At 45.6% G+C, this 26,734-nt stretch overlaps 2 protein-coding genes across 2 annotated transcripts in view; one reads left to right on the forward strand and one right to left on the reverse strand.

Annotated features, from left to right (window-relative positions):
• Window positions 1-4,008, forward strand: part of T265_13525 (hypothetical protein) — a gene marked incomplete at both ends in the record, with an annotated part of 17,529 nt that extends 13,521 nt beyond the window's left edge. Inside the window, 2 exons of the mRNA XM_009169292.1 lie at window positions 1,398-1,521; window positions 3,959-4,008. Of these exons, the coding sequence (XP_009167556.1) occupies window positions 1,398-1,521; window positions 3,959-4,006 (172 nt within the window). The remainder of the gene's footprint in view (window positions 1-1,397; window positions 1,522-3,958) is intronic.
• A 231-nt stretch (window positions 4,009-4,239) lies between these two features.
• Window positions 4,240-26,734, reverse strand: part of T265_04515 (hypothetical protein) — a gene marked incomplete at both ends in the record, with an annotated part of 64,960 nt that continues 42,465 nt past the window's right edge. Inside the window, 16 exons of the mRNA XM_009169270.1 lie at window positions 4,240-4,868; window positions 5,827-6,094; window positions 6,251-6,709; window positions 7,139-8,831; window positions 12,238-12,514; window positions 12,922-13,380; window positions 14,458-14,851; window positions 15,901-16,166; window positions 17,112-17,213; window positions 18,020-18,382; window positions 20,004-20,204; window positions 20,394-20,612; window positions 21,379-21,804; window positions 22,780-22,960; window positions 23,697-24,073; window positions 25,491-26,411. Of these exons, the coding sequence (XP_009167534.1) occupies window positions 4,428-4,868; window positions 5,827-6,094; window positions 6,251-6,709; window positions 7,139-8,831; window positions 12,238-12,514; window positions 12,922-13,380; window positions 14,458-14,851; window positions 15,901-16,166; window positions 17,112-17,213; window positions 18,020-18,382; window positions 20,004-20,204; window positions 20,394-20,612; window positions 21,379-21,804; window positions 22,780-22,960; window positions 23,697-24,073; window positions 25,491-26,411 (7,047 nt within the window). The remainder of the gene's footprint in view (window positions 4,869-5,826; window positions 6,095-6,250; window positions 6,710-7,138; window positions 8,832-12,237; window positions 12,515-12,921; window positions 13,381-14,457; window positions 14,852-15,900; window positions 16,167-17,111; window positions 17,214-18,019; window positions 18,383-20,003; window positions 20,205-20,393; window positions 20,613-21,378; window positions 21,805-22,779; window positions 22,961-23,696; window positions 24,074-25,490; window positions 26,412-26,734) is intronic.

The following is a 26,734-nucleotide window of genomic DNA, read 5'->3' on the forward strand; positions in this document are numbered from 1 at the left end:
CTGACCGGAAGGTCCGTGGTTCGAACCCGACCTCCGCCACTCGACTTCCCCTGTCTAGGCTTGGGCAACCTGACAGTATCCCAGCCCTCGTGCTTCCTTCGGGTGGCATGGCAGCTAGGCACCGAAAGGGCGCTACAGCTGAACGATTATTATATTATTATTATTAAACTGTTTCGCCCTGCAAGAGGATGCATCCATCCGATAGATTCTGGAACAGCGTCACTACTTCGAGCGACCGACAATGGTTGTCCTCCTCGATTTGAAAACTGCATTTGACTCAGTGGACCGTCAGGCACCATGACAGTATTTGTGGTGCAAAAGTGTTCCCTATAAATTATTTGGTCCTGCTAAAGATGCTGTACGCCAACTCTAGCGGATATGTGGAGGTGTACGGAAGTTCGCAATTGAGGTAGCGGACAAATCTGTCTAACTTACCAGCTGTATCATTCCCGTTGATCTATCCAAAGATGATATTTCCATCCGGGTTGGGAGGCCCAGAGCAGCTCTTGTGGACTTGAACCACCTGTAGCACAGACGTGACATCCATTTATCTGTCAGTGCCCGAGTTTGCACTGTTTCAGTGCGCACCATAGTGTTATACGGGTCAGAAAACCGGCCGCTTCTGTATTACGGCGTTAGGAATCTTTCAGTGTTTGGCCATCTGTGTTCTCGAAATATCGCACAAGTCTGGTTGTAGTGCCGGATCAGTAATGCTAAAGCACCTCAAATGATTCCTGGAAGAAATAACTCGTTCACGATAGATTAACTGCTCACACTCCGCAAGTTGCACCGGCTTGGTCACGCGCTCTGTATGCTAGTTGATCGATTTACTCAAGGAGCTATTTCGCGAATCCGGACGGAAGGTGAAAACGAGTCAGGGGCGGTAAAAGAATGACTTGGTAGCATAGCGACTAACATGGTCCAGTCGGTGGCGCGCATACATCCAAGCCGTTACATTCAATGCCCTGTTTCCTCTCTCGACCTCCTGAATGAATGGTCTACTGAAAACCGTGTACTGACGTACCAATTATATCAGCCACTGCCTCCAATACGTAGCTATCTACACTACCTCTCCAAATTAGCGGCGAAACGAAGCGGTGACAGCTATGACTACTGTAAGGCAAGTATGCCGATTTTACAGCTCAAGATGATGAAGATGATAGTAGCCTTTACAGGTAAACTGGAAAACTTGTAACCTGAGGATGGAACCCTATAGATTTAGTGAAGTGAACACGTTTCAACATAAAGAATACATCATGAGAGTAACATTCCCAAGAGTTCACCGCTGAAAGATCAACCCGAGGCCGTCGGGTGAGCCAGAAAATGGAGCACCGAGATTTCTCATTTGCTAGCGTTCTTGTGGTATAAAAATAATAGTAATCCTTCTGCTGTAACAGCCTTTCGGTGCCTAGCCGCCATGCCACCCGAAAGAAGCATGAGGCCTGGAATACTACCAGATTGCCTACACCTAGACAGAAGGAACCGGGATGCAGATGTCGGGTTCGAACCACGGACTTTTCGGTCAGTAAATTCGCGTATTCAATCTAGATATTCCTCTAAGTAAAACGCTGTCGTCAAGACCTTATCACTCTGAAGACTCTCCTTTTACGCCGACTGAGTTTCTTGAGTGCAGCTATCATACAGGGTCTCTCATGTGCAACACGGATGGAGACATAACTCCGAGGAAAAACATTGTATCACATACAGTATACTCCACTATGTCAACCACATGTTGAGGATAGCCCAGGGTGTTTATGTTCAAAATACGGGTTCCTGAGCATGGATCTTTGTCTAACTTCACTTTAGGGCTGACTTTGCGCAAGACCTGAATGTTGTAGTGGTCAGACCCAGCGCCCAGTCTCTACAGGGGTGCATTTTAGGTTTATTGTTAAAAACGTTGTCAAGACTAGCTTGGACTCTAGTTGTTGTGAGGTTTGCTGTTTTGATCATCCCACATCCCCCCATAAAGAGTATATCAAAGTAGCTTAGGTTAGCACAAACTACGGAAATAGATAGAGACCCCGTATTAGACCGAAATTCAGAGAAACTGGGAACACCTTGACTCGTTGCGGGAAGAGCTGGGTGCAGTGTAGGTATTTACTTGTCAGTTCCATTGCAGCTGCGGTGAGACTTATGACAGTGGGACTCATATAAGGCTTCAGGCACAAGCGAAACGGGCATACTCAGATAATTTTTCTCATGACAATACACAGCCAGAAGTCAGCGTCGGCTCGACTCCTGGAAAGTTCACTTTAACACTCACTGGTATGTAGAGCACCTAGATGATTTTCAGCAGTGTCAGGTAGTTGTGAGATGTATTGAAATGAAACGACTGACTTATTTCATCAGTTCTTTGAATGTTTGATTAACTGCAACAGGAGCTACCAATCGGTACGCAAGTATAACAAGATATCGCAGCCGTCTCAGAAGACTAGACTGTCCAACAAACTCACATAGATCCACCAGTATTGCAACCCAATTCAACTCAACACAAGCCGTACTTGTGATCACCCATCCTACTTGATACTATGGCTCGCGCACGTCCGTATGACTAGTCGAATACCCCCACTGTGGAGGAGTGGCGCCGGTACTAACGACAGCAACCTCGTGTTTCCCGGCGATTGTTTCGACTAGTTCGCGAAGTACATATAACTCACCATGGGCTCGATTTCCACCGGCGAAACTCCTAGTCAGCTCACACATTCGGTCGTAAATATGGTCAACGCTAACAACAAGTTCATCTAGTAAAATTCTGGACTTACTTGATCCATGGGTTATCGGCTCCAAATGAGATTGAGGCTATTAAGACTATGCGAACACATTAGTGCGACAGTATATCCAGACTTAGAGACAAAACGGTCCCTTTGTTCGCGACGCTATTGAAAAGGCGGGGTCGTTTAATTAACGAAGAGATAGAGAATAGTCACGATATTACTAGTTTGGAATGATAAAAAGGAGATGTATCAAACATTGGGGTACACTAGATTGGAAAACCAATTGTTGTAAGGCTTGGAGACAGGCGTCTGTTCAGCGGGGTGGTATACGAAAGGAAATACAGTTCGCAAATGCGGAACCTCAGGATAGGCACAACTAACAGACTTTCACAACAACGTTTGGGTTTGGTGACCCTACTGTATTCGCTTTTGTAAATATGTCAGCTTGCTGATGTCCGTACACACCCGCTATTAGCAAAAGTAAACCTATGCGTAAACGTCACGAAAATAGTATACTTTGTTTGTCCTGATGCACAGGCAGCTACCACAAAAACCCGCTCGATATCTCTAGCGTCTAAATCGTCTAGTTAAGCCCCGGTCGCTGCGGATGTGACTGTATTCATTTTACCAATGGTTTAAGAACGAAAATCCTTGGACCCGTGACAGTTGCGATATGCACCAGAAATAACTACCATGATAACTACTTCTGCTGTAACGCCGCAAGACATGTCTAATCTCTTATACTACAAGTTACCCAATTAACTCAGAGGACGGGCTGTGTCAGCAGACAAACAAGCGCACCAGAGATTTGCGTTTGATCGCAAACCATTTTTTCGTTCGCAACAAAGGTGGTATTGATCCGGCGGCTATTCACTGGGGTGACTAATCTCTTTTGGCCTTGAACCACTTATTGCATGTCTTCAACATTTTGACGAAGTATGTCACATCATTAGACAGTTCAGGTAAATGCTTCCCATAGTAATTGGCCTAGGAAAACGGTTTAGCAATTTTACGGTTTCCACGCATTCTCTGTTTTATCGGTCATGAGGGTCCGAACCTGTACTAGTGATTAACTACTAAGTAAATTCACTTAAGAATGGTGATTTCGACAGCTTTCGATATCCAGCCATTTTTTGGTTTTCGGAGGCGGGACAAACAGTGCACTTCTGAGTGTAATATTTTTCTAATAGACATCCTGAAGCTGTTCGCTGGATAAAACATATCATATGCACACTCTTTTCCAGGTTCTAATATGCCTTCCTGACGTAGATGTAATGCTGCATGCGGAAAATTGACCTTCGCAGGTGCATAAAAAAACCACCCGTCACTTGACTGAATTGACGGACGACGGCGGAGTGGATTTGTGATCGGCGAGCATCGATACGGAGCCGCGTGACTAAGCGATTCCCGGGATATCATCTGTACGTTCGGCGTATCTACATTACAATTGGACTAACATCGCCGTTGGCCTACGCACTGAGACTGTGCCTAGTCAATGAATAAAGAAAGGGGTCAAAATTTCAACCTCGTTTGATTACACCAAAATATAGTACAAAATAAAGAAAACAAACAAAAGATGGGATGCAAAAGCCTGGCAGTCACGGCTGCACACAACAAGGAAAGACATTCAGAGCTGTACACCAAGAGGGAAAATATCACAGAATCATTCGAGAATATCACCATGATTTGGCAGAAAACAGACAAGTTGGAACATCAGATGGTGATTGGCGCTGCACTGTTTGTAGACAAAATATATTCTTTAACTCTCTGCCACCGAGAAGGCGGTAGGCGTGGACCGATACATGTAAGGCTGCTGTGTGGTTCAGGGTAACCAGACGGTGGGGAAGTTAATGGAACGGGTACAGTACAAGAACCACCCTCAGCAGTCACCATATCGTCCCGACCATCCGGTTCAACGGGGGGCCAAAACAGATTGGCGATGTTAGTGAGGGCCTGGAGAGTTTTCGGAGTGACCCGAACAGTCGATAACCAGCGATCAGCTTTTCCACGTCCATCCGATTTCCTGTACAAGCCAGCAAATAGGGGTGGATGACCAGTAGATGACTCTGAGGCGTGTTCAAAGTCTTTTGCCATCAAGGTGAACAACTGGAAGGACCCAGTCTCGCGATCAGGAAGAAGTGAGCCAACCAAAAGCTGCAAAGAATGGAAAAAGACACCAAGCATGTTGGGTCGAACAGCGCCCGATGCACGAATAATAAATACTCGTACAACGACTATTCCAGATATTTCGAAATTCCGTGCTTTTTTATGTTAAGTCAACTCCGCACTTTTGAAAACAAACCGGCAAAATTCGAGATAACACGACGAAGATCCTAGAGAATTTAGAAGGAGATTGAGGATGTCAAACTAGAATGTTCTGAGGCTAGCAGCTCTTCGGGTTTCACATCTGAGTTTGAATACCATTTTAGCTACTTGTATCTTGATATCGAGTCATCAACTGACTTTCATCGAGTCACTTCAGGATTCCTATCGAGTTAAGATCTGAAAAACGCCAACACATCTCAAGAAGAGCAGAGGCAGAACTACTGAACAATTTCGCTCAACCAAAAGGTCTCAACCGAGTCAAAGGACACTGGATCATGACAATGTCAGGGCTGTAACACCGTTAGGGGAAAGGTGAGCCAAATTAATGTAGCCCCATTAAAGTGGTCTGGTCGAAAGAGACCGCTCGCATTTGAATCGTCCTCCACCTGCCCCGACAAAAAAATAGTCGTTCAACTGTAATACCCTTTCGGTGCCTAGCTACCATGCCACTCGAAGGAAGCACGAAGGCTGAGATACTGTCAGGTCGCCCAAGCCTGCACAGGAGCTGTCCAAATACGTAGGTTAGGTTCAAGCCATTGACCTTTTAGCTATAAAGTTTACGCCTTAATCACTGAGTTATCTCAGGCTCCGACAGGGTTATTCTGGTTAGTTTGTACAAAACCAGACCGGACTCGGATTTCACACTCATTATTGTAGTTCATCAGTGTGTGTATCCTAGATCTCGCCGGACAGCTAACAGTCTAATTCCATATTCGAGCCACGCAACCAACTTTCAAGAAGTGAACCAATGAAACACATCCATAAAAAAAGCGGCAACTCGACGTACCGGTACCTGGGCTGCACACACCCAAATTAACTCTCCGGTTTCACCCGTTTCTCTTCCATTTCGATTGGAGTAAGACTGACTGATCAGAGCCGGGGCGACCCACATTAGCTGTTTCCAAAGGTCATTACTATTCTCCAAATTCGACATGCCGTGAGAGCATTCTCCATGCCACATCACTTTCAAAGCGGCCAGCGCCCAGGAACGCAAAAGCAATGTGTCTGCAGCCAAGCATTGGGACAGACTTTCCACCGCGGAAGTCGTATAGGGGCTGTAGGGAAGTGCATTGCAGGGACAGAGACTCATCATTTAGACACGACAGAAAGCCGTCGGTGCTACCGAAAACTAGAAAGAATTACGTCCAAGATAACAGGCTGAATCGAAGCCATAAGAGTAACAGGCTAACATTTACCATTTGACTACGTACCCATTAGCTTGTCGCGTCACTGTGGAGGGATATCCCAACCGACTGGCCTGTAAAATACCTGTTCCTGCTTGTGCCACCAGTTCAGCGACGCCAGCCATTGGTTTCACAACAGCGCCAACTAACCCTCTCCCCAAACCACCGAGGGTGGCTAGGGCAAGATGGGAAGATTGGTGTAGTCCAGTGTTTTCGGTTAGCTCATCCCAAGGGTCGCTTGGAGACGGGGTGTTGTCAACTGCCTTAAATAAGGCTTGAAGTGGGTGGTCCGCCACACCGGCAATTGCACCTAGTACGCATAATCCGAAACCGCTCAACCCCCTCTGGAGCCCTTCACCAAGGCCACGAGGAACTTGTTTTCGACGAATTTCTTCTTGTCTCTGTTGGTGTTGTTGGTCCAGGGATAGGTGATCCAAATTGCGCGCCACACTCGCAGCCATACCGGTCACGGAGCGAATAAGACCACTGAAAAAAAACAATTGCGTGAATTATTGATTAGGCTTCAAAACAGTGATTGGGTGAATGGATGAAACGGGCAAGGCATAAAATTGACTTAGTCACTACTGCCAAGGAGCATGATAACCAGTGTGGTGAGCTGCTAGCTTGTAGATTGACATTTCATCATCATCATCATCATAATAACCGCGTACTCGTCGTACAGTGGTTGTAGCATTGTGTTTCACACCGTTGGGGGATGGGCTGATTTGTCGGTAATGCAACAACAGTATTGAGCTAGTTCTTATCGACCATTCAATAGCTCATAATATACTGACCTGCACATGGGCTTCCAGATGCCATGCTTGGTGTGAGCGCTCACATACATCATCATTAGCAAGATCTTTAGTCGCCTAAAAGGACGAGCAGCAAAAAGGAGTAAGAACACATTCAACTCACCCAGTGGTATGCCGGGTTAATGAAACGATCCCATTAGAGAATCGACGAAGCAGAGCGGCTCGTCGAATTGTTATTTGTCTCTGAAGATCGAGCTCCTCAGGCGATGAGCATGTGCCGTCAGAATTATTGTCAAGAAAAACATATTCTACATTGGTGCGTGGGTCCCCGTTTACCGTCATCGCACTGATTTCCGAGTCCGAGAGGAATCGATGAGATGTGGACACGACAGAAGATGGAGGATCCGTTTGTGATCGCAAATTCACAAGGGCATCCAATCCACAGAGTAGCGAATGCAACAAGCCACTAATATTTCCGAGTACATCCAGACTACCAACAAGCCAACCAGCACGGAACATAGCTTGGGTGAAATAGTGCACTCCAAGAAGGCGCCCTAAGGTTGAGATTGTCAGTGCAACGCCAACGGCCGACGTGGATGTCCTCTGCTTATTAAGATCAAACGGTGCGACGCTCAAAGGGGCTTCGTGACAGGACAAGTAAACGCGGAGCATTACTCTAAGGCTGACACGAAGATCGCATCGATCGACATAGAAATGTTGTAGAAACAGTCGCAATGGAGGTTGTGGTGTGATCGCTCTGCTCGACAGTTGGGGAGGATACAAACTCCAAACTCGTGTGAAAGATAAAATCAGTGCGTAAAGATCATACAGTAAGGAGTCTTCTAGAGACAGTTGAAGTTCTGGTGGAGCAAAGAATAGGTGACAAACTGGAGCAGATAATGTGTGTGATGATGTCCGGAAACGTCCACAAAAGCCAGCAGGACTGGTCGAACAAAAAACGGTCGGAAAGTCATAAGTACTGGTCCAAGTTTGACCCCAGTTGTCCAACTGGATATGTTCGGTGTACAAAACGGTATCTAATTGATTTATCTTGTGTTCTGAGAAGAAGAAGCACGAATCGATACTCAAATTTCGAAGTAGAAGGCGAACGAATTCGTCCTGAGGTGGAGCGAGTGAGCCGGAAAGGCAAAATCCACTAGTAACTGTGGGTGTATATCGTGGATCGGAAGGCCTCATGGAGTTCACAGGTTCAAAAACAAGTAGACTGACTTGCAGTTGTTTTAAACGGAGGCATAGAGAAAGTTCGAAAGAGCTGATTTCTGGAAGCATCGAAGGCGGCCGATCACTTGGGAAGATAAAAAGGCATGGACCTAAGGGAGAGTTGATTTGAATTGTCAGCTGTACGGTTACTGGTCCACCTCCAACTTGAGCCAGAAGACACGTGTGGTGAGCATCGCTTTCGATTAACGAAGCAAGTGGGATAAATACAAGGGAACCTGATGAGTGGCTGTCGGATTTACAGCCAAGGCTAATTGTGTAGTCTCTGAAAGTGGAAATATCGAATATCGGTAGAATTTGAGCAGGAACAGTGTTATCTTCTGTCTGAGACCGTTCAGTTGAGAACAGAGCATTCAGTATGTTGTTTGGTATCCATATTTGGGATCCTCCGAGTGACGGCAAATTCAGGAGTGGTTCTGGAGGAAAATAGGGGGCGCCGGTGTTCGTCGAATGATGTTGCGATGTGTGATTCACTGAGACCACTAGATCTACATTCGTCTGGTTCACCAGGCGCACTGCAACTGGGCTGTTCATATACTGGTTTGGTAAGTCATTCAACTGGACGACAACTTGACCGTCGCAGGATATGGACTGCACGACCACAATGAGATCATATTCTGAAGGTGGAAAAAAAGAGAATCCTTCTGAGTGCAATCAAAAAAGACTATTGAGAACAACTTCTGAGCGGGGAGTTGAAAAACACTCAACGTTAAATTGCAGGAATTCTGTGAAAAGTAGTAAACCAAATGGGAACAGGAGAGGGAGGGAACGCAATCAGGTCAACATAGGGTCTGGAGCGAACAAGCGGTCTAGGCGGCATGCTCATTGCGTGACAGGCCTCGAGCACATTCCCCTCAACGGACGGTACTACGGGTCTGCGCATACAATTTTCGTAACGTTTGCCGAGGTTTCAGTCGCTTAAAGCCACGTGGTCCAGCCGAGGCAGATGGCTCGACCGTAAACACACCAAAAATTTCCCAAAAATTAAGGAGCGACAGAGGAACACTTAAAAGAATCTTGTCGAATTCATTGAGAAACGCCATCGCGATTTTGATGATTCGTGATCTTGAAAAGTTTCCCATTTGAAACGACCTCTGTCAGTAGACCGCTAGATGCACAGTTCCGACACGGAAAACGCCAGTTTCGAGGAAATTATTTTCTAGTTGTTTCTAGTCATCGGCAGGCAGATGGTTCCCGTCAATCGAACGAACAACGACATTCGAGGCAAGGGAAGATGGCACTTAGTGGACATGTTTAGTCAAAAAGTGGGGTGGTTTTAGTAGCGAGTTTCGCGGTCGACACAAGGCATCCCAACACGACCACTAAGCTAGCATCATTGTCTTCATTGGACAGTCGAATCAGCACAGGCTTGTGCTCAGCAAAATATACCACTTTGTTTTAGGACGTTTGATTGTGCTTTCTGAAGAGCAAGTCCAAATGGCAACTTCCTACCTGCACAATCATGAAACTGTACCTGGTTTCGGGATTTGTAAAGCTTTTATGTACATCTCTCTCGTTTGAAAATCCTCCTGTCGTGGCACAACTGGACCAGTGAGTTCACACTAAAGAGAAAGCAACAGACCTGAGCATCACTCACATCGAACCATACCTTGGCTGTGCCAGGGTTTGAACTCCGGACATCTGACATGTGAGGTAAATAGGTTACCCCTACTGAACTAGCGCGCGCTAAGTGCACATGTACTACCACGTCCAAACAGGCGGATGCATTCACGGTTGAGAGATGCCTAACATCGCGAGTGCCAATCCAGTAACTAAGCTAGTTGTGTCAACCGACTGAACCGACCGTTAGGGCCAACCAGTCAAGTAGCAGCATGGGCGCTTGGAACTTGCTGTGCTTTGTGTACAACAACCATGAAAGTGATTTCATTGATGGGTCGGTGATGGGAAAAAATATCAATCGACCGGAGCAGCACAACGGTCAAGGGCTCAATATCTCGAAATGGGAAAACTGTGACAACGGAAACTTCATGGTACCGCTCCCGGATGTGTTCCTGGTGAATCGTGATGAATACATTCACTGAACAGAATGAACACCGAAAGATGTCAGCATTCTCAGACCGTTCGAAATCAGAGGAAAGGAAAGTTGAAGCTGTTGCGGAATCTGAACAATGCGGCGAATTCTAATTCGACAAAGCTTACTGGAACACAATTTCACAAAGTGATTGGGTTGCCAAAAACCAATTAGTCTGAGTGCAGCTCAGTACACCATGAGATCGCAGAATGATTTAATGGAGCAGTTGGTATCCAACTGAAGGACCACTGCAAGAGCTATGAGTTGGTTTTCCACTTAAACCCTGACCAAAGAGAAAGGAATGTCTGCAGTAGCACTTCACATGGGTCTCTGGCTCGTCTACTGTGTCCAACCTACAATACCATGGCCCGAACTCTAGTATATACAACAAGCTGTTTTGATTAGACGGCCTAGATACAGGAAGCCTCCTTGGGTCGACATAGGCGAGTATATTTGTGTCCCCTCCACCGGAGGCATGTATATGACATCATTCTTGAGGCCTGCAATGCGAAACGGATAAAAAATTGCCAAACAACTAAGGATGTGCAGTATAGTGTAATATGACGACATAGGGCTTTCACAAAGACTAAAGAACAAGGTGGGACGGTTTCTATATAAACGGGACAGTAGTTTAGATACGATGATTCTGTGATAACTAAGTAAAAAGAAGTGAGAGAATCTCCTTTGAGAGAACCAGGCAAGCAAAGGATAAGCTGACGATTTCACTGGATGAAAATGGCCGACCGGACTGGTCAACCGGAAAGCACAGAAAAATACCCTCTCACCAAGCAAAGCGATATATTCTGCTGAGGACAAACTTCTGTCTGCCTGGTTGTCTTATACATCAATGAAGATATCAGTTTAGTAGTGACAGAACACTTGGATCGATCGGGGAGGGAGTTTGACGTTGCCGTTGCTGCACTTTATCAAGCAAAACATCCCAAAACTGTCCATCAAAGTCCGACTGCCTCAACCTCACATCTCTCAGTGGTAATCAACATGCAGCGCTGTCCACACCGATGTGATAAAACGTCCACTGACAGGCCCAATGCACGAACACTCCCTTTTAGACCGGTACATTGTGCAGTAAACAAACACTCTGGGCTGACCGTTTGCCTTCAGCATTGCGCTAAAAGATGTGTGCCTTTGAACACCACCACACATGCTGTGTAGAAATTCGTTTGTACTAAGTTATCACTTTCGAGACAACATGGCGAAATTTTACTAACATTGGGCTTAAAGATTCAATTTGTGATCATGTATCACATTTACCCCCAACAGGTAGCTGATAAGATGAAGCGAAATATCTTCGGATAAAGTAAGTGCAATCTGCTAATCCTTAACTGTCTTTTTGAGTTCTGTAGGTAACAAACAAAGTAAAACCGCTCAATCGCCTGTCCGGATGTGCGCTGGTGGAGTAGTGGCAACACGCTCGTCTCGCATGTCCACGGTCTCAACCCTCTGCACGGCTCTAACATGAGCCAAACTCGGGTACAATGCCTTCCTCTTTGGTGTGGACTCGCCAGAATAATTGCGTTAGGAGAGGAGGAGGACCGTTCAGGGTAAAATCCTAATTATTCTCTATCCAGCTTCCACAGCTTACCCATAGTTAGCAGATTTCTTGCGACAGCGCAATGAATAAGGTACAACTAATGACTGGAATACCAGTAACCTGAGCTAACTCCTCAGTATTGCAGCTCTTATGTTATCTCCTGGGTTTCACCGAGAGACTGTCGGGGGCGAAACATCTTACCACGTTTGCCTTAGGTGTTAGTGGCCCATTTGCTTGCAAGCCGCGATGACACAATTGGGGCTAACTGAGGTGAACCTATGAACAACAACTCAGTCAGTATTCGAGAAAAAAAACATGGGCACTGTCTTAGGATTGTGCGAAAACGCGGTAACAAAACTCATATCACAAAGAAAACGACATGCTACGAAAGAAACGGAGCGGAACAGCTTGCCCGAATAGGTCTACACGAGCCACCTACCTCTGTTCTCCATGTCAGTTCCTGTCGTAGGTAAGTAGAGCATCTGAGGATCAATATGTTGCGTAGAATTAGACGACTTGGTTCCACCGGGCAATACATTGGGAATCTCACAAAAAACCCCTTTGGTTTTTGAAGAACCAATCCAAAGTGCAAACTTATGTTGAATGACGCTCTCTGGTCCGTTGGTCATTGAACACGAGAGAGTCCAATAAGGCAAGGGGAAAAGATTGCCGGTGGGCCGGAGACCAGTTTGATTCACCAAAGTGTTTGACAAAACCTGAGAAAAGCAGGAAGGTGGTGGGGGGAAATGGGTAGGTCAACAGAGAATAGGTTAGAGTACACTGCGCACAGTTGTTATACGCGAGGTAATCATCTAGGTAGGGGAGGCTGTTTCTGGCCTAGTCGTGGAATAGACCCAAAGGGAATTCGTCTAACGAATGCGTGATGCTTGGAGAACGCTGTAGCCCCGTTAATAGTTGCTCCTCCTAATAGTTCACAACAACGTTCCTCGTCAACCACAACCGTACGAGGCCCTGGAGACAAAACACTCCTTACCACGTGGAGGTCCTGGCTTGAGGCTCCTTGTGGTGGAATTGGAGCAATGAAATTAGGCGAAAATGAACGGATTTACCTGACCTAATGAAAACAAAGATGCTTCGGAGAAAGAATGGCAACGACACTCACCAGTTCTTCATCGTAAGTCGATTGGCGTTCACCAGATAGCACTATAGGTCTGACATACAGGTCAGGAGCGCAGCGATGATGAATACGAACCTGGCTTTCCACTATGAGTATAAATCCTTTTTCTTTGATCAACCTGGCAAGGAGACACAAGAGAATGCGGTCGGAAAAAATCGTGAATCGCATCCGTCCGCCTTCGCTTTCAGTACGCACAGTGACCATGGAATTGCTATGTTCGACAGTTTCCACTGCGGTACGCGGACATTCCAGTGTGTCAGTGTCACGGCATTCAATCAGAACGTTTTGCGCCTTGACTCGTTCTGCGGTACCGTCAGTCTGAATGTTCGGAAATTCCGCCAAACTGTCAAGCATTGGAGAATCCACGAGAACTGGTGAGAGTTGGAATGTGACGTTGGACCAGTGGGCTTCCGCCTTGACAACAAAGCCAAACTGGACTATGGGCTGAGTAAGGAAAAATAATATCAGCCTGGATAGCGAAACGAACCTATTACTTTGGAGAATAAACATGAATTACCGATCGATAATCTTCCCTTTGGGCTGAACCCGATCTTAGGGGACAACTAACCGATTGGCGAAAAGATTGTCAAGCACTCTGACAAAAACACGAAATATCAACAATGCGAAACTCTTGGATCAACTAGCATTGAGCAACCCCCGTAGGAGTTAGCACAGTGGATAGCGCCTGTTTGTATCCTACAGTGTTTGTACTCATAAGTAATCCCCGCATTGGTTACCAAGGGTAACCAAGAAACAAAGAATCCGAGCATGGGAAACCAGTCAATCACGAAACTCAAGCGAGATGAATTCAACGGATCAACCCTAGGATAGAACGCCTTAAAATTCCATACACCAATGAGGCGATCTGTCATTGCACGGTCGAAGATGCTATCGTGAATGGAAGACGATGCAATATTGCCTATAACCTCACATAAATTAGATGGGCAATCGCCTCGAGATGGGTACGAATCCGTTATCTACACTATTATAAGTTTAAGGAAACAAAGTACACGTCGGACCCCATTCACGACAAAACGGCCCGGAAATCAAACAGGTTTAAGAGTGATGTACACAATGATTCAGTATGGTAAGCAATTGATGTTCGCGTAGAATCGGTCGTCTTTTGTCTGTTTATCAACAACGAAAATCAAGGACAGTAGAAAGTTTTAATCTCCCGAACTGTCACACCACGGTTGGGGGTCCATTGTAGAAGTGTAAAGAATGGCCTGGAATTTATACAAGTGAAGAACTGTTAGAAGATTCCACAAATTAGTGCGTCATCAAACGAGGTCACCCAAACACAACAAACTGACATAATATCTAAATGCCCAACAACCTTTGGCGTGAAAAAAAAGGTCCAAATTCTCATACCTTGTCTGATCCTGGTGATATCACAGAACCAGTGGGAAATTCATGAACTTCTGTCGAGTGTCCCTTAGGGTTTGAGAGGAATCGGACGCACAAATCGGCGCCTTGCCCAACAACTTTGGCGTGAAAAAAAAACGGTCCAAATTCTCATACCTTGTCTGATCCTGGTGATATCACAGAACCAGTGGGAAATTCATGAACTTCTGTCGAGTGTCCCTTAGGGTTTGAGAGGAATCGGACGCACAAATCGGCGCCTGATTGGTTAAACAATCTGAGCCTCGGATGCAAGATTATCTGTAGTGTGTAACTAGCGGTATCCAGTTCAGAGGCGACGAAAAGAGTGGACCTGGGTCGGTATAAGGGGTAGCGATGATTAAGCGTGTAAACCACTGGGTGCGAAGGTTTGTGATAATGGTGCTCTATTTCGGAGCCGTTTAACATCATGGAACCGGTCGGCACGGTAGCACTGATAAAAGATGTAGCCAGTTTGGTCAACAGGTTGTCCGGGGAGAGATGGATAGGTTCCGAAAGAAGCGAGATTCCATTGCTGTAGGGTAGAAAACGACGATGGGACATCGGTTGTGATATCTTGAAATTTCAACGGCTTCAAACAGTCGTGTAACCTAAAAGAGATTTATTCAATCACTAAAAATCGTAAGCGGTCAGATTCAGTTTGCGATAAGACCACTGCTCGACTATAAAAACAATTGTTGTTCAGTGTGTAAAGCGTAGGCAGTCACGAAATTCGCGCTGGTGATGTCAACGCAAGTATTCTAGGACCACTGCTGTTGATACTGTTTCCCTTATAAGATGAGATCCACATCACCCTATCTGTGCTTGGCTAAAAACACCGAAAGATATGGCAACTAACCTATGTCACTGGCGTTCATGGCGCCAGTTTCTATTCAGACTGTCTGAGTGTTCGGGGCACAGACACCTCGGATGTTTGCGATAAGTTAGCCCTAGGTCGCCATCCCTCTCCTATTTCTTCCCTCCTTCCATTATACGTCCGTAATCAAATAAAACGAAGCAGTGAAGCACCGGTGTTGCAATTAGTGATAATAATAATCAAAGAAAAAAGTGCAGAGCTGATGTGGAAGCAACTAAGAATTTTCGATGATGGTCTTGCTTACCGCAGAATGACTACTATTGAGGTTCCTGTGCTTTAATACGGAACAGTCTACTGTTAGGTACCACATCCAGAAGTGCTTGTCAAAATCGGACTTTATTTTCCACTGAGGCTATCATTATTCTTGATAATACTGAAGTCGACAAGTATCTAGGCCAGTGACTGGGACGAGGGCTCTAAATGGCAAACAAATTAAAACGCGAAATTCTGAATGGCAGGTCACTGAGCCGATCGGTTCCATACAAGTTCCATAAAACCGATACTCCCAGTCCTTGCACGTTCCGAGGCTTGCATGACCGCTACGGACTCAAAGAAAATGCCTGCTGAAACATATGGTTGATTTATATCGTGAGCAGGGAGATGGACGATTATTTTGCACTCACCCGGGCGGTCGACCAAACCTACCGTTTGCAAAATAAAGTGTCTTACGAAAATCTACACTAAGACTATGAAAGCGTCTCACTTACGGCAAGTACGCATTCAACAACAGAGCGGGCGCCTTTCCCAGGAAGAATGGTGACGAAACGGTCTTCGGCAGCTCAATTTTCTCAGTCTGTGGTGGACGAGACGGATAGGATGGGGGCAAGATCTGGTGCATCCATGGCGGCTTGATATCTGATAGTAGTTCCGGTGTATTATCTGCCGTCGAAGTGTAGGGATACACTGGTCGGACGCAAAGGTTGAACGAATGTGGCAGAAAGCTGACAATATTAAAAGACGGTGATATTGTGACCTGGAAGAGACGTAATACAGAAAGAAGTGTCGGGGGTGACAATTCGCACAGAACAAAAATATTGTTAGATAACAGTCTGCGACTACCGGGCCAGTTGGGCCGAATTCCCGGACGCAACATTGCTACTCAAAGTTATCTCCCGGGTGACGACTAGGATTGGGTCTAAACGGGTACTTTGCAACACGCCCAATGACATTCTAAGGATCATTCTGTTGCAAAAATCTTTACTTACAAAATTTTATGGACACTAAGGATGACTCCGTGTGTTTAAGGGACCTTTTGTTAGTTATTCGCGTGGGCGCAGCGGTAACACGACGTACTGTAACACTCAGCCCGCTTCACCAAATACCTCAGCACTATAGTTAATAATATATCCAATGCATCCAAAGTGTAACACCCCATTATTATCTAGGAAGAGTACTGGTGTCACAATAAACAACCCGCATCAACAAGTATTGTCTAGTTCTCCGGAGTTGGAGCTGTGTGGTGAAATCTCCTCTGTGGGTAACCAAAGCCATTCTCCCCTGTTGAACGGACATCATTTAATTGGGATGAAATGAAAGGTAAGCAGTGTTAGCGCTGATATTTGGTTTTCGGGGTTGGGGATAAACGCAGAAAAGTGGTGTCGCTGTTTATAGAGATTGACGGTTTTTGAAAAGCTGTTCCATCACGTGCGTTTAACGATAACGAATGGCAGCAGAATTGAAGCAGATTAAACCGAAGCACAGAAGTGAGTATCGATCGGAGAACCGGTTGGTTACGGCAATCGAAGAGTGCTTCTTAGACAGCTTTAGAGCTACTGGTTTGACAGGGCAATATCCATAGGTTTGTGACATGTCACTGTGCCCAATCAAGTCTTTGTTCCAGTAACAAGATGAGGCAATCCAAGTGAACGGTTGAGAAACTAGTTTGAACACTAGATGTTTACAGAAGTTTTGAACTTACCATACACATAAGTGGAGCAAACGGACTGATCACCAGGGACTCCACAGTAACCACGGCATAGAACAAGTCCGATCCATCCTCACGGTCGATTGGAATGCCTACCTGCGCGCGCCAAGATGTCACAACAGAGAACGGGTATGAGTAGTTGAAAAGTCAAAGACACAACTACGCGTTGATATTCGGGCCTAACGTTCTTTTGAATCATCCACCACTACACAATGGTTTTGGAGTCAGGTAACGCTCCACTGCAAACAACCGTCTAGTTAAACAACGATGAAAAGCACCAGCTGACAATAATATTGCTGTAAGAAAAAGTCTATCGTTATGTAGGAGCCCTCTTGAAATCAAGCTTCGGCAAGACAGTTACCGTACCAGGTCGAAACATGCAAGACAAACAAGTCTCTCGCTAAAGCGAGACGTTTAACGTTCATACCTGTGAAAGGAAAAAGGCCTTCGCTGCGGGGTTATTTGTTAGAAAGTGCCAACTGAACAGTTACAGACTATTGGGCAAGGAAGCAAAACTTTCATATGCATCTTGTTTACAATAACTGAATATCCATCTTCTCCTTGAACGCGTCTTCCTCAACATTCCTGGATATTCATTGACTGTTGCTCAAGTCCAAGCAAATGCTACAAAGCGACTCCACAAATCCCGTAGGAGATCTCACTTTTCAAGAGACGCAAAGCGGATTTACGAGGAAGCATACTACTCGCATGACCCCAGTTAGTAGTATAACCGTCACATTTGCAGTGTGTACCAACATGGTCCAGAAATTAGTGAGATCCTGGACTCTAAGAACATAGCAATGCATCAGAATCAATAAAAGTTATTCGAACTTCCCAAGAGCCGAATATGCATGGATCAAACGGAATATCAATGAAACAGTGTAACAGACAACGGCACTCACAAGGCTTCGTTGACTGATACGACGCCGAGAGTTACGTGAAGGGAATGGAATATGACAAAACACGCTCGGTTCGGACCACCGGCCTTTAGAGTCGACCCGATGTTCACTTTGGGAGGTGGAAAGGCGGAAAGTATGGAGAAGCTTAGACAGCCTAGAACAAGCTGCCGAACTGGAACTGCATACGTAATTTTCTGATGGACCCTGAGTGAGTTGGAATGTCTTCACGGGCTCTACACGATCAAGGGGGATTTCTTTCGGATGTACGGATGGGACGGAGTCCACTGGCAACGGTTCCGACGATAATTGAGCACGGATATCGACAGGAATGAGATTACGGAAAACGATATCTGAGTGAAAGATAATCTGTGGTGCGGTAAGGAACAGAAGAAATGTTGTCAAGAGCAAACGGTTAGAAGAAGTATGGAAAGTGATTGGATAAGTAACTGGACTTGGTGGCATTTGATTTGATGCGTGGTAAGACATGATGCTGATACTCTCGTGGAAAAGACAGAATCAACATAAAAACAGGGATAATTTGAAAGTTAACACCACAAAGCAGGCGTACCGCTTAACATTTTGACGTGCATTAACCCGGACTGAGCGTGAATGGACGGATAACGTTTGCAAGTGGATCGTGCGCCAAGGATAACCAACCTTTCGACAATTTAGTGCAATTTCGGGGTCCATTATCAAACTAGCATTACATTAAGGCATGAACACATAACTATGAAAAGTGTTCAGCAACCAAGTAAGCTGGAAGCTAATGTAAGTATGGTTTGAAAAGGACCTGCAGGTGACCATTCAGTGTGGTCCAGGGGAACGGTGAGTAGGACCTAAGATGTGCAACGTGGGATACGAAGTTGGATTGGGCAAAGGTAAAGAGACTGGGAGATTTTAGTTTGTTCTAAGATCAATAGTGACTAAGTTCCACTTAGAATATAGCATCATCCACCCGGCTCCGCTACTTAAATGGAAAACTCAGGCGACCTGCGACGTATTTTCCTCCCTGATGAGATTGCTTATGAGTTGATCGTAGAGTACAGAGACTTCGAAACTCCAATGGTTTGGTCAGGCTACGTTGAACAGCCCAGAAACACTGTTCCATCCAACTATGTGTATCTGTCGAATCTCTAGGGGATTCGATCTTATCTCAGTGCGAGTCAACCACAATCCTGATCAGGCACTCGTGGACGCCGGGGCGGTTAGTTCGACTCACCCAATAGATTTTTAGGTATGTGATGCTGGTGATTCCCAAACAGAATGAAACAGCTGAACAGGGTTTCTCGACTGTCTAGCGTAGAGCATGAGCCTTCTGTTTGAGAAGCCGTCACTCAAGAAGCCGATCAACACTTGACCATTGCGTGATTAAAGGATGAGTGACGTTATATCCCACGTGTGATTTCACCTGTTGATCAACCACTGTTGAAGAACAGCATGGTCCACAAGTTCTACCCTAGGGACCGAACCATAGATTAGTGAATGGTAACTACGCGTCCTTGGTGATGTTGGCGAAAGATAGACAACGGTCTACTCGACAGTCCCACCATTGACGTCAATTGATCTTATCCTCCAATAATTTGTGGGACAACAGCTTCCTGTCAGTGGCCGGGATAATCCAGTTGGAACTACCAAAAACTTGTTTCTTCAGTGGAAATACGATGTGCTTCTAGTCCACAACCACAAGTAGCCTGTGTCTAACCGAAATGAGTATACGGCAAACGTAAACGTCACTGCGACAAGCTACCGCGGATGTCTTTCGGTCACTATGGTGTACATGGCCCTTGTTTGGGTTAGCACACTAAGCAACGAAGCTAATTACAAAAGTGAACAAGAACGGTGATCGTTTTGAAAGCTAATGAACTATGTATCCAATCGGCATTGTTTGAATGCCTCACATGTTAAGGCTTCATAGGACCTAATTACAATCTTGGTACTACATCAGTACCCCATGTAAAAGCAGACGAGGGGGGATAAAGCACCGTACCCTGCCAGGAAAACCAGTGGGATCGGGCTGCTCCAGGATCAGAAACATATTCGGGTAGGAGGACCGCGGTCTCTTGCTGAAAGACGACTCCCAGGACAAAGTTAGGACGAGATAGCCATTACTTCCATGCTGCGAATCAGCTCGACATGGAGGCCAGGCTAGTTCCACTGCTTCCGACCAGACAGCGTTTTCCGCGTTAGCCTACAAAGGAGTAGGAAAAACGTCGATGAAAACGCGTCATTACACAAAAATATAGATGATTTATAGACCAGTTCTCCGCGAGGGTACTTGGACGACAGACTCTGAGGTGCAATCCGTCCTATCCACACAAGATTACGTAACCCTAAGTGAAATTGTGCGCATCAATATACAATCACTGGGGACACTTACGTGGACCGAATGAGTTCCAACGTGAAAGCGGATACGACCGGACGCAACAGGTTGCGCGGCAGAGGCAGGAAGCGGTAATGGACGCCAAGTTTCTGTTGCAGCAGGGCAGATCACAAATAGCAGGAGTGCGTCGAGCCCACTGTTTCCCCTCGCTAAAAGAGGATGATCCGGCAGATCTGACGTGCGACTTTGTAGTCCCGTTTGCCTAAGAATGACTATCTGTAAAAGATTATATGTAACGCCCAGAATTAAACACAACTACTCGGACAATCAATAGACCAAACTCATTGTGCCCATGTCAACGCATAAAAAACCCAGGACATATGAATATAACTACTGAGGAATTCAGAAACGTTGGTCACCGGAGGAATATAGAGGGGTGGTACAGTTTCCTGGATAGTTGGAAAAGCTTGTTCTCCTTCACTAACTTTAGCTTCGAAACTTTGCGGATGGGACAGGAAAATAATGTAAGACTTAGTAGTCCGGACTATTTGAGCCAGAAAAAGTAAACTACGACGCTTTGCACGCAGGGTGCCTTCTGAAGATCACTGTAGATCAAATCACACACAAGGGTGATTTTAACTCCGATTTTTTAAACGTGTGCAATAGTTCATATTTTCTGCTACCATTGGGTGTACAAGGAGATATAAAGTAATTGAACAATTCTGTGCAGGATAGAGCTCCAACGATATAACGAGAGAGGAAAAATTCTCGGAAATCATTTCGATGACATTTACTCATCGCACCTCCTGGTCAAAACGTGTCGATCAAGTTCATTAGAAGGAAGGCAAAGCACAGTGATCATTCTAAGGAACTAGGGATTACCACCCAACCGTTCACAATTCGAAAAAAGCCGAAAATCTCAGTTTCATGCCGTTTTTAGTAGGGAGAAATAATAGAAGTAGAGAGGTTAACAGTCCGGTCTGTGTGGCAACTTATCGGCACAAATCGAATGCAAGAAAACCACACTGACAAGTGGACTTACTTGATCAGAATAGTTGGCGACTCGCCAGCCCAAGCCGATGTGAGGAGTACCGATTGGCAGGGAACACGAGGAACGTAGGGTGTTCGCAGTGTGTGTAAGAAATGAGGTCAGATAGCTGAGGGAGGTGAGACGGTCGACTCCCAGAAGGATATGTATATCACACAAATTTAGTTTGACATCGCACCGGTTTGTATCGGAAATACGGGTGACGATGGAATCGAATTCGCGCACGTGAGCCGCTGGCTTGAGTTTCGCCCAGTGGGGATCGGCGAGCAAGCAGTGCCCCGATGTGAACCTACAGCCATAGTGATATGCTGACTGAACAATGGAGTTCCTTCCAGTAAGTTCATGAGACACCTTGAGGTTTTCCAGCTCTAAACGAGCTAATTCCAGACAGTCAGAAAATCCTTGACGACAGTTTTCGCTCTACGGAAAAAAGAGGTAGTGGTGGGATTAAATGACTGCTATTCGGGCAACTCCCATTAATTCATTGTCCAAGACCGATTCAAATCTAATTATTGCATAGCACTCAGGTATTCTTTGGGTGAGGCACCAAGACTGAAGCTGCTCCGTCACGCTGGTCTGGGTAGGACCAAACGATGAATAAAAGTCGGGTTCGAAACAAGGACATTTTAGGGGAAGAGAGTGGAACTTCACTCGTAGGAAATAAGTTTTGCAGTTTCACTCGCGACCCTAGTCGGGGGAAAATGTTATGGGAACCATCGCTGGTTCTCGAGGAGGAACTGAAGCCGACTTAACCGCAGCGGTGGAGACACCCGGGTGGTCGAGTGGACGGGACCGTGGATGGGACTACCGTTTCAAAGACCCGGGTTCAATCCACAGACGGAGGCCTTCAAATTGGCTGTCTGCCTACGTCCTGATAACCTGTACACAAACTGTTTTAGAAATAAAGACGTAAAAAAATAGAATGTACACTTTAAACCATGTCCGTGATAAGAGTTACTGACTGGTTGTCATGTTGGACAACTGAATTCATAAGCCTTTGCCATTAACCAGCGATATTCATGGGTCGCACTTGAGCGAACTAATCGAGACTAGTTGGTAAGTTCATCTGGAATGTCAGGACCCTTGGTAATGTCATAGGCATCGCGGTAAACGAGGACGGGAGAAAAATACCACCCAATCATCACACTGTCTGCTAATCCAAAAGCCGAAGTACAAACTTTTTTTTAAAAAAAAGCAGTTATTTGCATTACATAATAGGTACAGTAAGCAGCAATAGTGATATGGACTTTCTACATTTCAAAAGGGGAGGCATTAAAAAGAACTCGTTGGGGCGCCAAGCATCAACCACAGAACGTCGCAGAATACGAAACAACTGGAGCCACAAGTGATGTCAGATTAGATAATTGTTAATTTGGCAAACGGTATGCAACTCACTTGCCGAAACAGGCCAATTCGCACGTACGGAGAATAAAAAATCCCCATCGATGGCATCTGCGGAACTGTGGGAGCCTGACGCACCGAGTCCAGTTCAACGCATCCAGCAAGAACCAATGGAGAAATGTAAACCAAGGCAGCAGTAATCGGTGGTGTGGAGGTGCTCGCACTGTGACCATTGCTAAATGGGAGGAAAGCGAGGGGACACGATTACACAGATAAAGGGTCTGTATGAATTGGTTTGATACTATCCATTGATAAAACCCATGGGAAGGAAAGGGGGCTTCACAAAGCGCCGATGGTTTGATTGACTGATTCTGTAATACGATGTTCCATGAAGTCATTTGGGTTAGATCAACGTACTGGTGTAAAGTGCGGACAAAAGCACTGGACGATAAGCAGTTATGTTTCAGTATAGGAAACGAGTCTCCTCACGAGTAAAGTTGTGAACACATCTCTCACCAAGGGAGTAAGCAATGCTGTTCCCCGTCAGCCGCAACCTAGTGAGCAATCCTTCGGAAAAGAGCGACTCCAATGGTCGTCCCTTTTCGAGTGGCGGTCCCTTCTGAAAGGATTTCTGTAAAGCTATGTAGCTAAGTTTTAATTCCGACTACCCTTTGAAATACTAATCCTAGACTCATTAACTCGGAGTTGCTCGCAAAAAGGCCGCTACTTGTGTAATAATAATCCAATGGTTAGTATCGATCTACTATTTGGAGAGGGGTATGAACGGTTAACTCAGTTGCACAATGAATTTGCTGAATCAAAAAAAAGTTACCGGAAAAAGTGAAACAAAACAAAACGGACAGCATGGGCCAAATCATGTCAACAAAGTGAGACAACGGTAGAGACAACAACAGCAGCTACAGATGAAAACCTTATTAACCAAACTCATTGTGAAATAAAGGACAGCATACCCTTGTGCTCTGAGGACCACAGGCTGAGCTCGCAAATCGACCATTATTCGCCAAACATGAGCCGACACTCTGATGCCGCCATTCGTGGCACGCAGCTTCGATCTTTTGAAAGTGAAATCACCCGTTTTAAGGGATGCAGGTGTTCGGTTCTTTTGAATGGCTTCATCAAGGATAGAAGAAACTCGTTGCCGCATATTGGAATCTTCTTGAGTTACGGAAGCAGAAGCCGCCGAATCATCTCTTCTGACTTCAGCAATCCGTTTGTTGAGTAACAAAAAGTCCACCACCTGACTGTCGCGAAGGAAGAACGTCCCGTAGTCTTTGAACTTTCCATTGGGCATAACCGAGTAGTCCCAGTATTGTAAATGGCAACGTAGCTGGGTCAAGGAGTGACATGAACAGAAGGTTTCAAAATAAAATGAAATACCGATCCTTACGATTAAGACAAACGATAAATTCACGGGTATTATATGTTCAGTTTAGATGAATTGTCTTAACTACAGGGCAACCCGAAATCATGTCACTGATGTTTGGTTACCATTAGTATGTCCGGAACATGGTGTTATTGGACTCATCTGTTAAAATGTATCCACTGAGGTTTGCAAATCACCAGCCTCGACTGTGGACTAGGAAGGTGTCAGAAGTAAAGTGCCGTCGTTATACGCACCAAACCACGTAACTTCTGAACTTGGAAGTTAGCTCACCAATCGTGCAGATAACAGGTCCGCTTTTCGCAGAAATGCGGGGTTGAACGCTCTTGTGGTATCGCTTCAATGTGACACGCTGGTTGCTTTAGAACTGTCCACCTGATTTTACTTCTTAGGGTGAACACCAATTGGGGACATGAAACCAGTAGGCTTTGTGGGATGAGTCGAATAGCTCAGAATGACAAAAAGGTCACTGAAATGGGCATCGGTCCACTGCGTGGTGGATTAGGATCCACTAAGATAGAGCATTTAAAAGTTAAAAAAATTACTGGATAGGACAACAGTGGTAAAGCAGACACGAAAGCTCTGCTTTCCTTCAGGCCACATTCTAAAAAAGGCAGATTTTTACGAGCTCTAACACGCTGACAAGTGTACTGCTTCATTGGAATTTGGGAGATCCAGAGATTTGATTGCCACATTCACCTGAGTTGCCGGATTTAGGGGCATCTCGTCGAAAATAGCTAGGTTAAGACGATGGTTTTTCGCTGATACAATGACAACCGCTACTAAGGAATCGGGTCCGAGAATAGGGCAAGGAGAACAATCAATCGGCTAAAAAACGAACGTTTCCGAATACAAAAAATTCCCGAATTTATTTGAAGAAACGACTGAGGAGAAAGGGCCTGGACCGCAGTTGATGTACAATGCCGGAAAAGACTGCCTGTAGCACAAAATTTCAGCCGTTTCATCAGTTATTTTAGCAGACTGAACAAACAATGAGTTCAGTAACGCAGCAGATACGGTCTAATAACGTGGCTTAAGATGGGGAACTTAGGTGATGATCGGCTTCTTAGAGCCAACTGACTCACCATTGCTCCGACGTTTTCCTCGTACGTTAAACGCACTGGCTAAGCTATCCGAATTCGGTGTTCTAGGTAAATTGACTCATCCTGCAACCCCGCGTTGGAAGTGGCATAAAGGGAAGAGTTTTTATTATACGATTGACACAGAAAGGGCAAATTGATGAAAACTGAAGCAATAGTACTACGAAAACTAGTGAAGTGGATTATATCACTCGGCCGAGTAATCAGTCAATCAGTAAGGAACGACAGTGATCAAATATCAGGATCGAGAGGAAAAGTGTTACCTCGAGTCCATGAGAATATGGCACGTTCGCCAGGTGTTCCAGAAACTCGAAAGGCGCTGGCAGCACGCGTACGCGCACGGGAGTTCTTGGATCGGAGTAAGCCCACGTCACACCAACCCAATGAGGGTCTACGGGACGGTTGCAATTTAGTACGATTGGATATGTATGCCCGTCGAAATGATATTGGCGCTGCATGTTGTCACAAAAGACAACCTCACCAGCCAAGGGCCATGGGTGAGGGCAGAGTGGAGATTGATCTAGATCGACTGAGTTCACCACCCAAGGCCAACAAGGATGAAGCGGACCAAGCTGGACGGGATTTGAAGACTTAAGATTTCTGTCGTCAGAGGAAGCTTGCACCGGTAGTCCTCTGCGCAAGTCATCGTGAAAGAGAAATGGTTGCATACCGGCGCACTGATCACAAAACGGAAAAAGGTCCTTATTTGAAAGAGAGGGACTGGATGTCGAAGGAAGCGGAAAAACGGCAGAGAAATCCGTTAGCAACTGGGTGATCATGGAGAACACAGGGCCGCATATAGGGATGTCCACGTTCACACCTGTTCCAGTAGTGAAAAGACATTCAGTCTCTAGAATAAATCGGGAAGGACGCGATGGTGTTAAGTGGATACAGGAGACGACCCGAACAGCACCAGCACAATGTAGGTTAGTGCCTGGCCAAAGTAGGGACAAGTGATGGTTGACGCACTCGGAGGCCAGAGACGCTGATGATCCGGACAGGCCTAATGGAGACTGTTGTCTGTTGTAGGAACAGCAACTGAGGTGCAATCCATTCAGATCAACGCGCCACCTCGCGCAGTCCGAAAAACCTTCTGAAGGAGTGAAAGTCGAGTTCAGGTGGGTTTTGCGGATGTTTAACTCAATATTACCAGCTTGGTTGCAGTTGGTTTTCTCTAGAAGGATCTGAAAAATAGCAAAAGCGGGAGAGGAAAACTGAGCAACGAGCTTGATAGTTCGGTCAATTCACGTCGCTCAACTACAAATCGTAGGCGATCTGTGCCATAGAATGAAGGAAGCAAACACAATATAATCCAAAACAATTAAAAGACGCCCTTCCAACAAAAATATGACAATTTTTGGCAGTTAAAAAGAATAAAATAGGCGTAGAAAACAGTAATTGAGCGTAGGAACGCATCGTGAAGGATATTCAACCGTGGCAAGCATCTAGTTACCATGAGCACCATCTGGAGCATGCAGCTTGAAACTTTGTCCATATATAAAAACAT

Source organism: Opisthorchis viverrini, assembly GCF_000715545.1.
Source record: "Opisthorchis viverrini unplaced genomic scaffold opera_v5_74, whole genome shotgun sequence".
NCBI lineage: Eukaryota > Metazoa > Platyhelminthes > Trematoda > Opisthorchiida > Opisthorchiidae > Opisthorchis > Opisthorchis viverrini.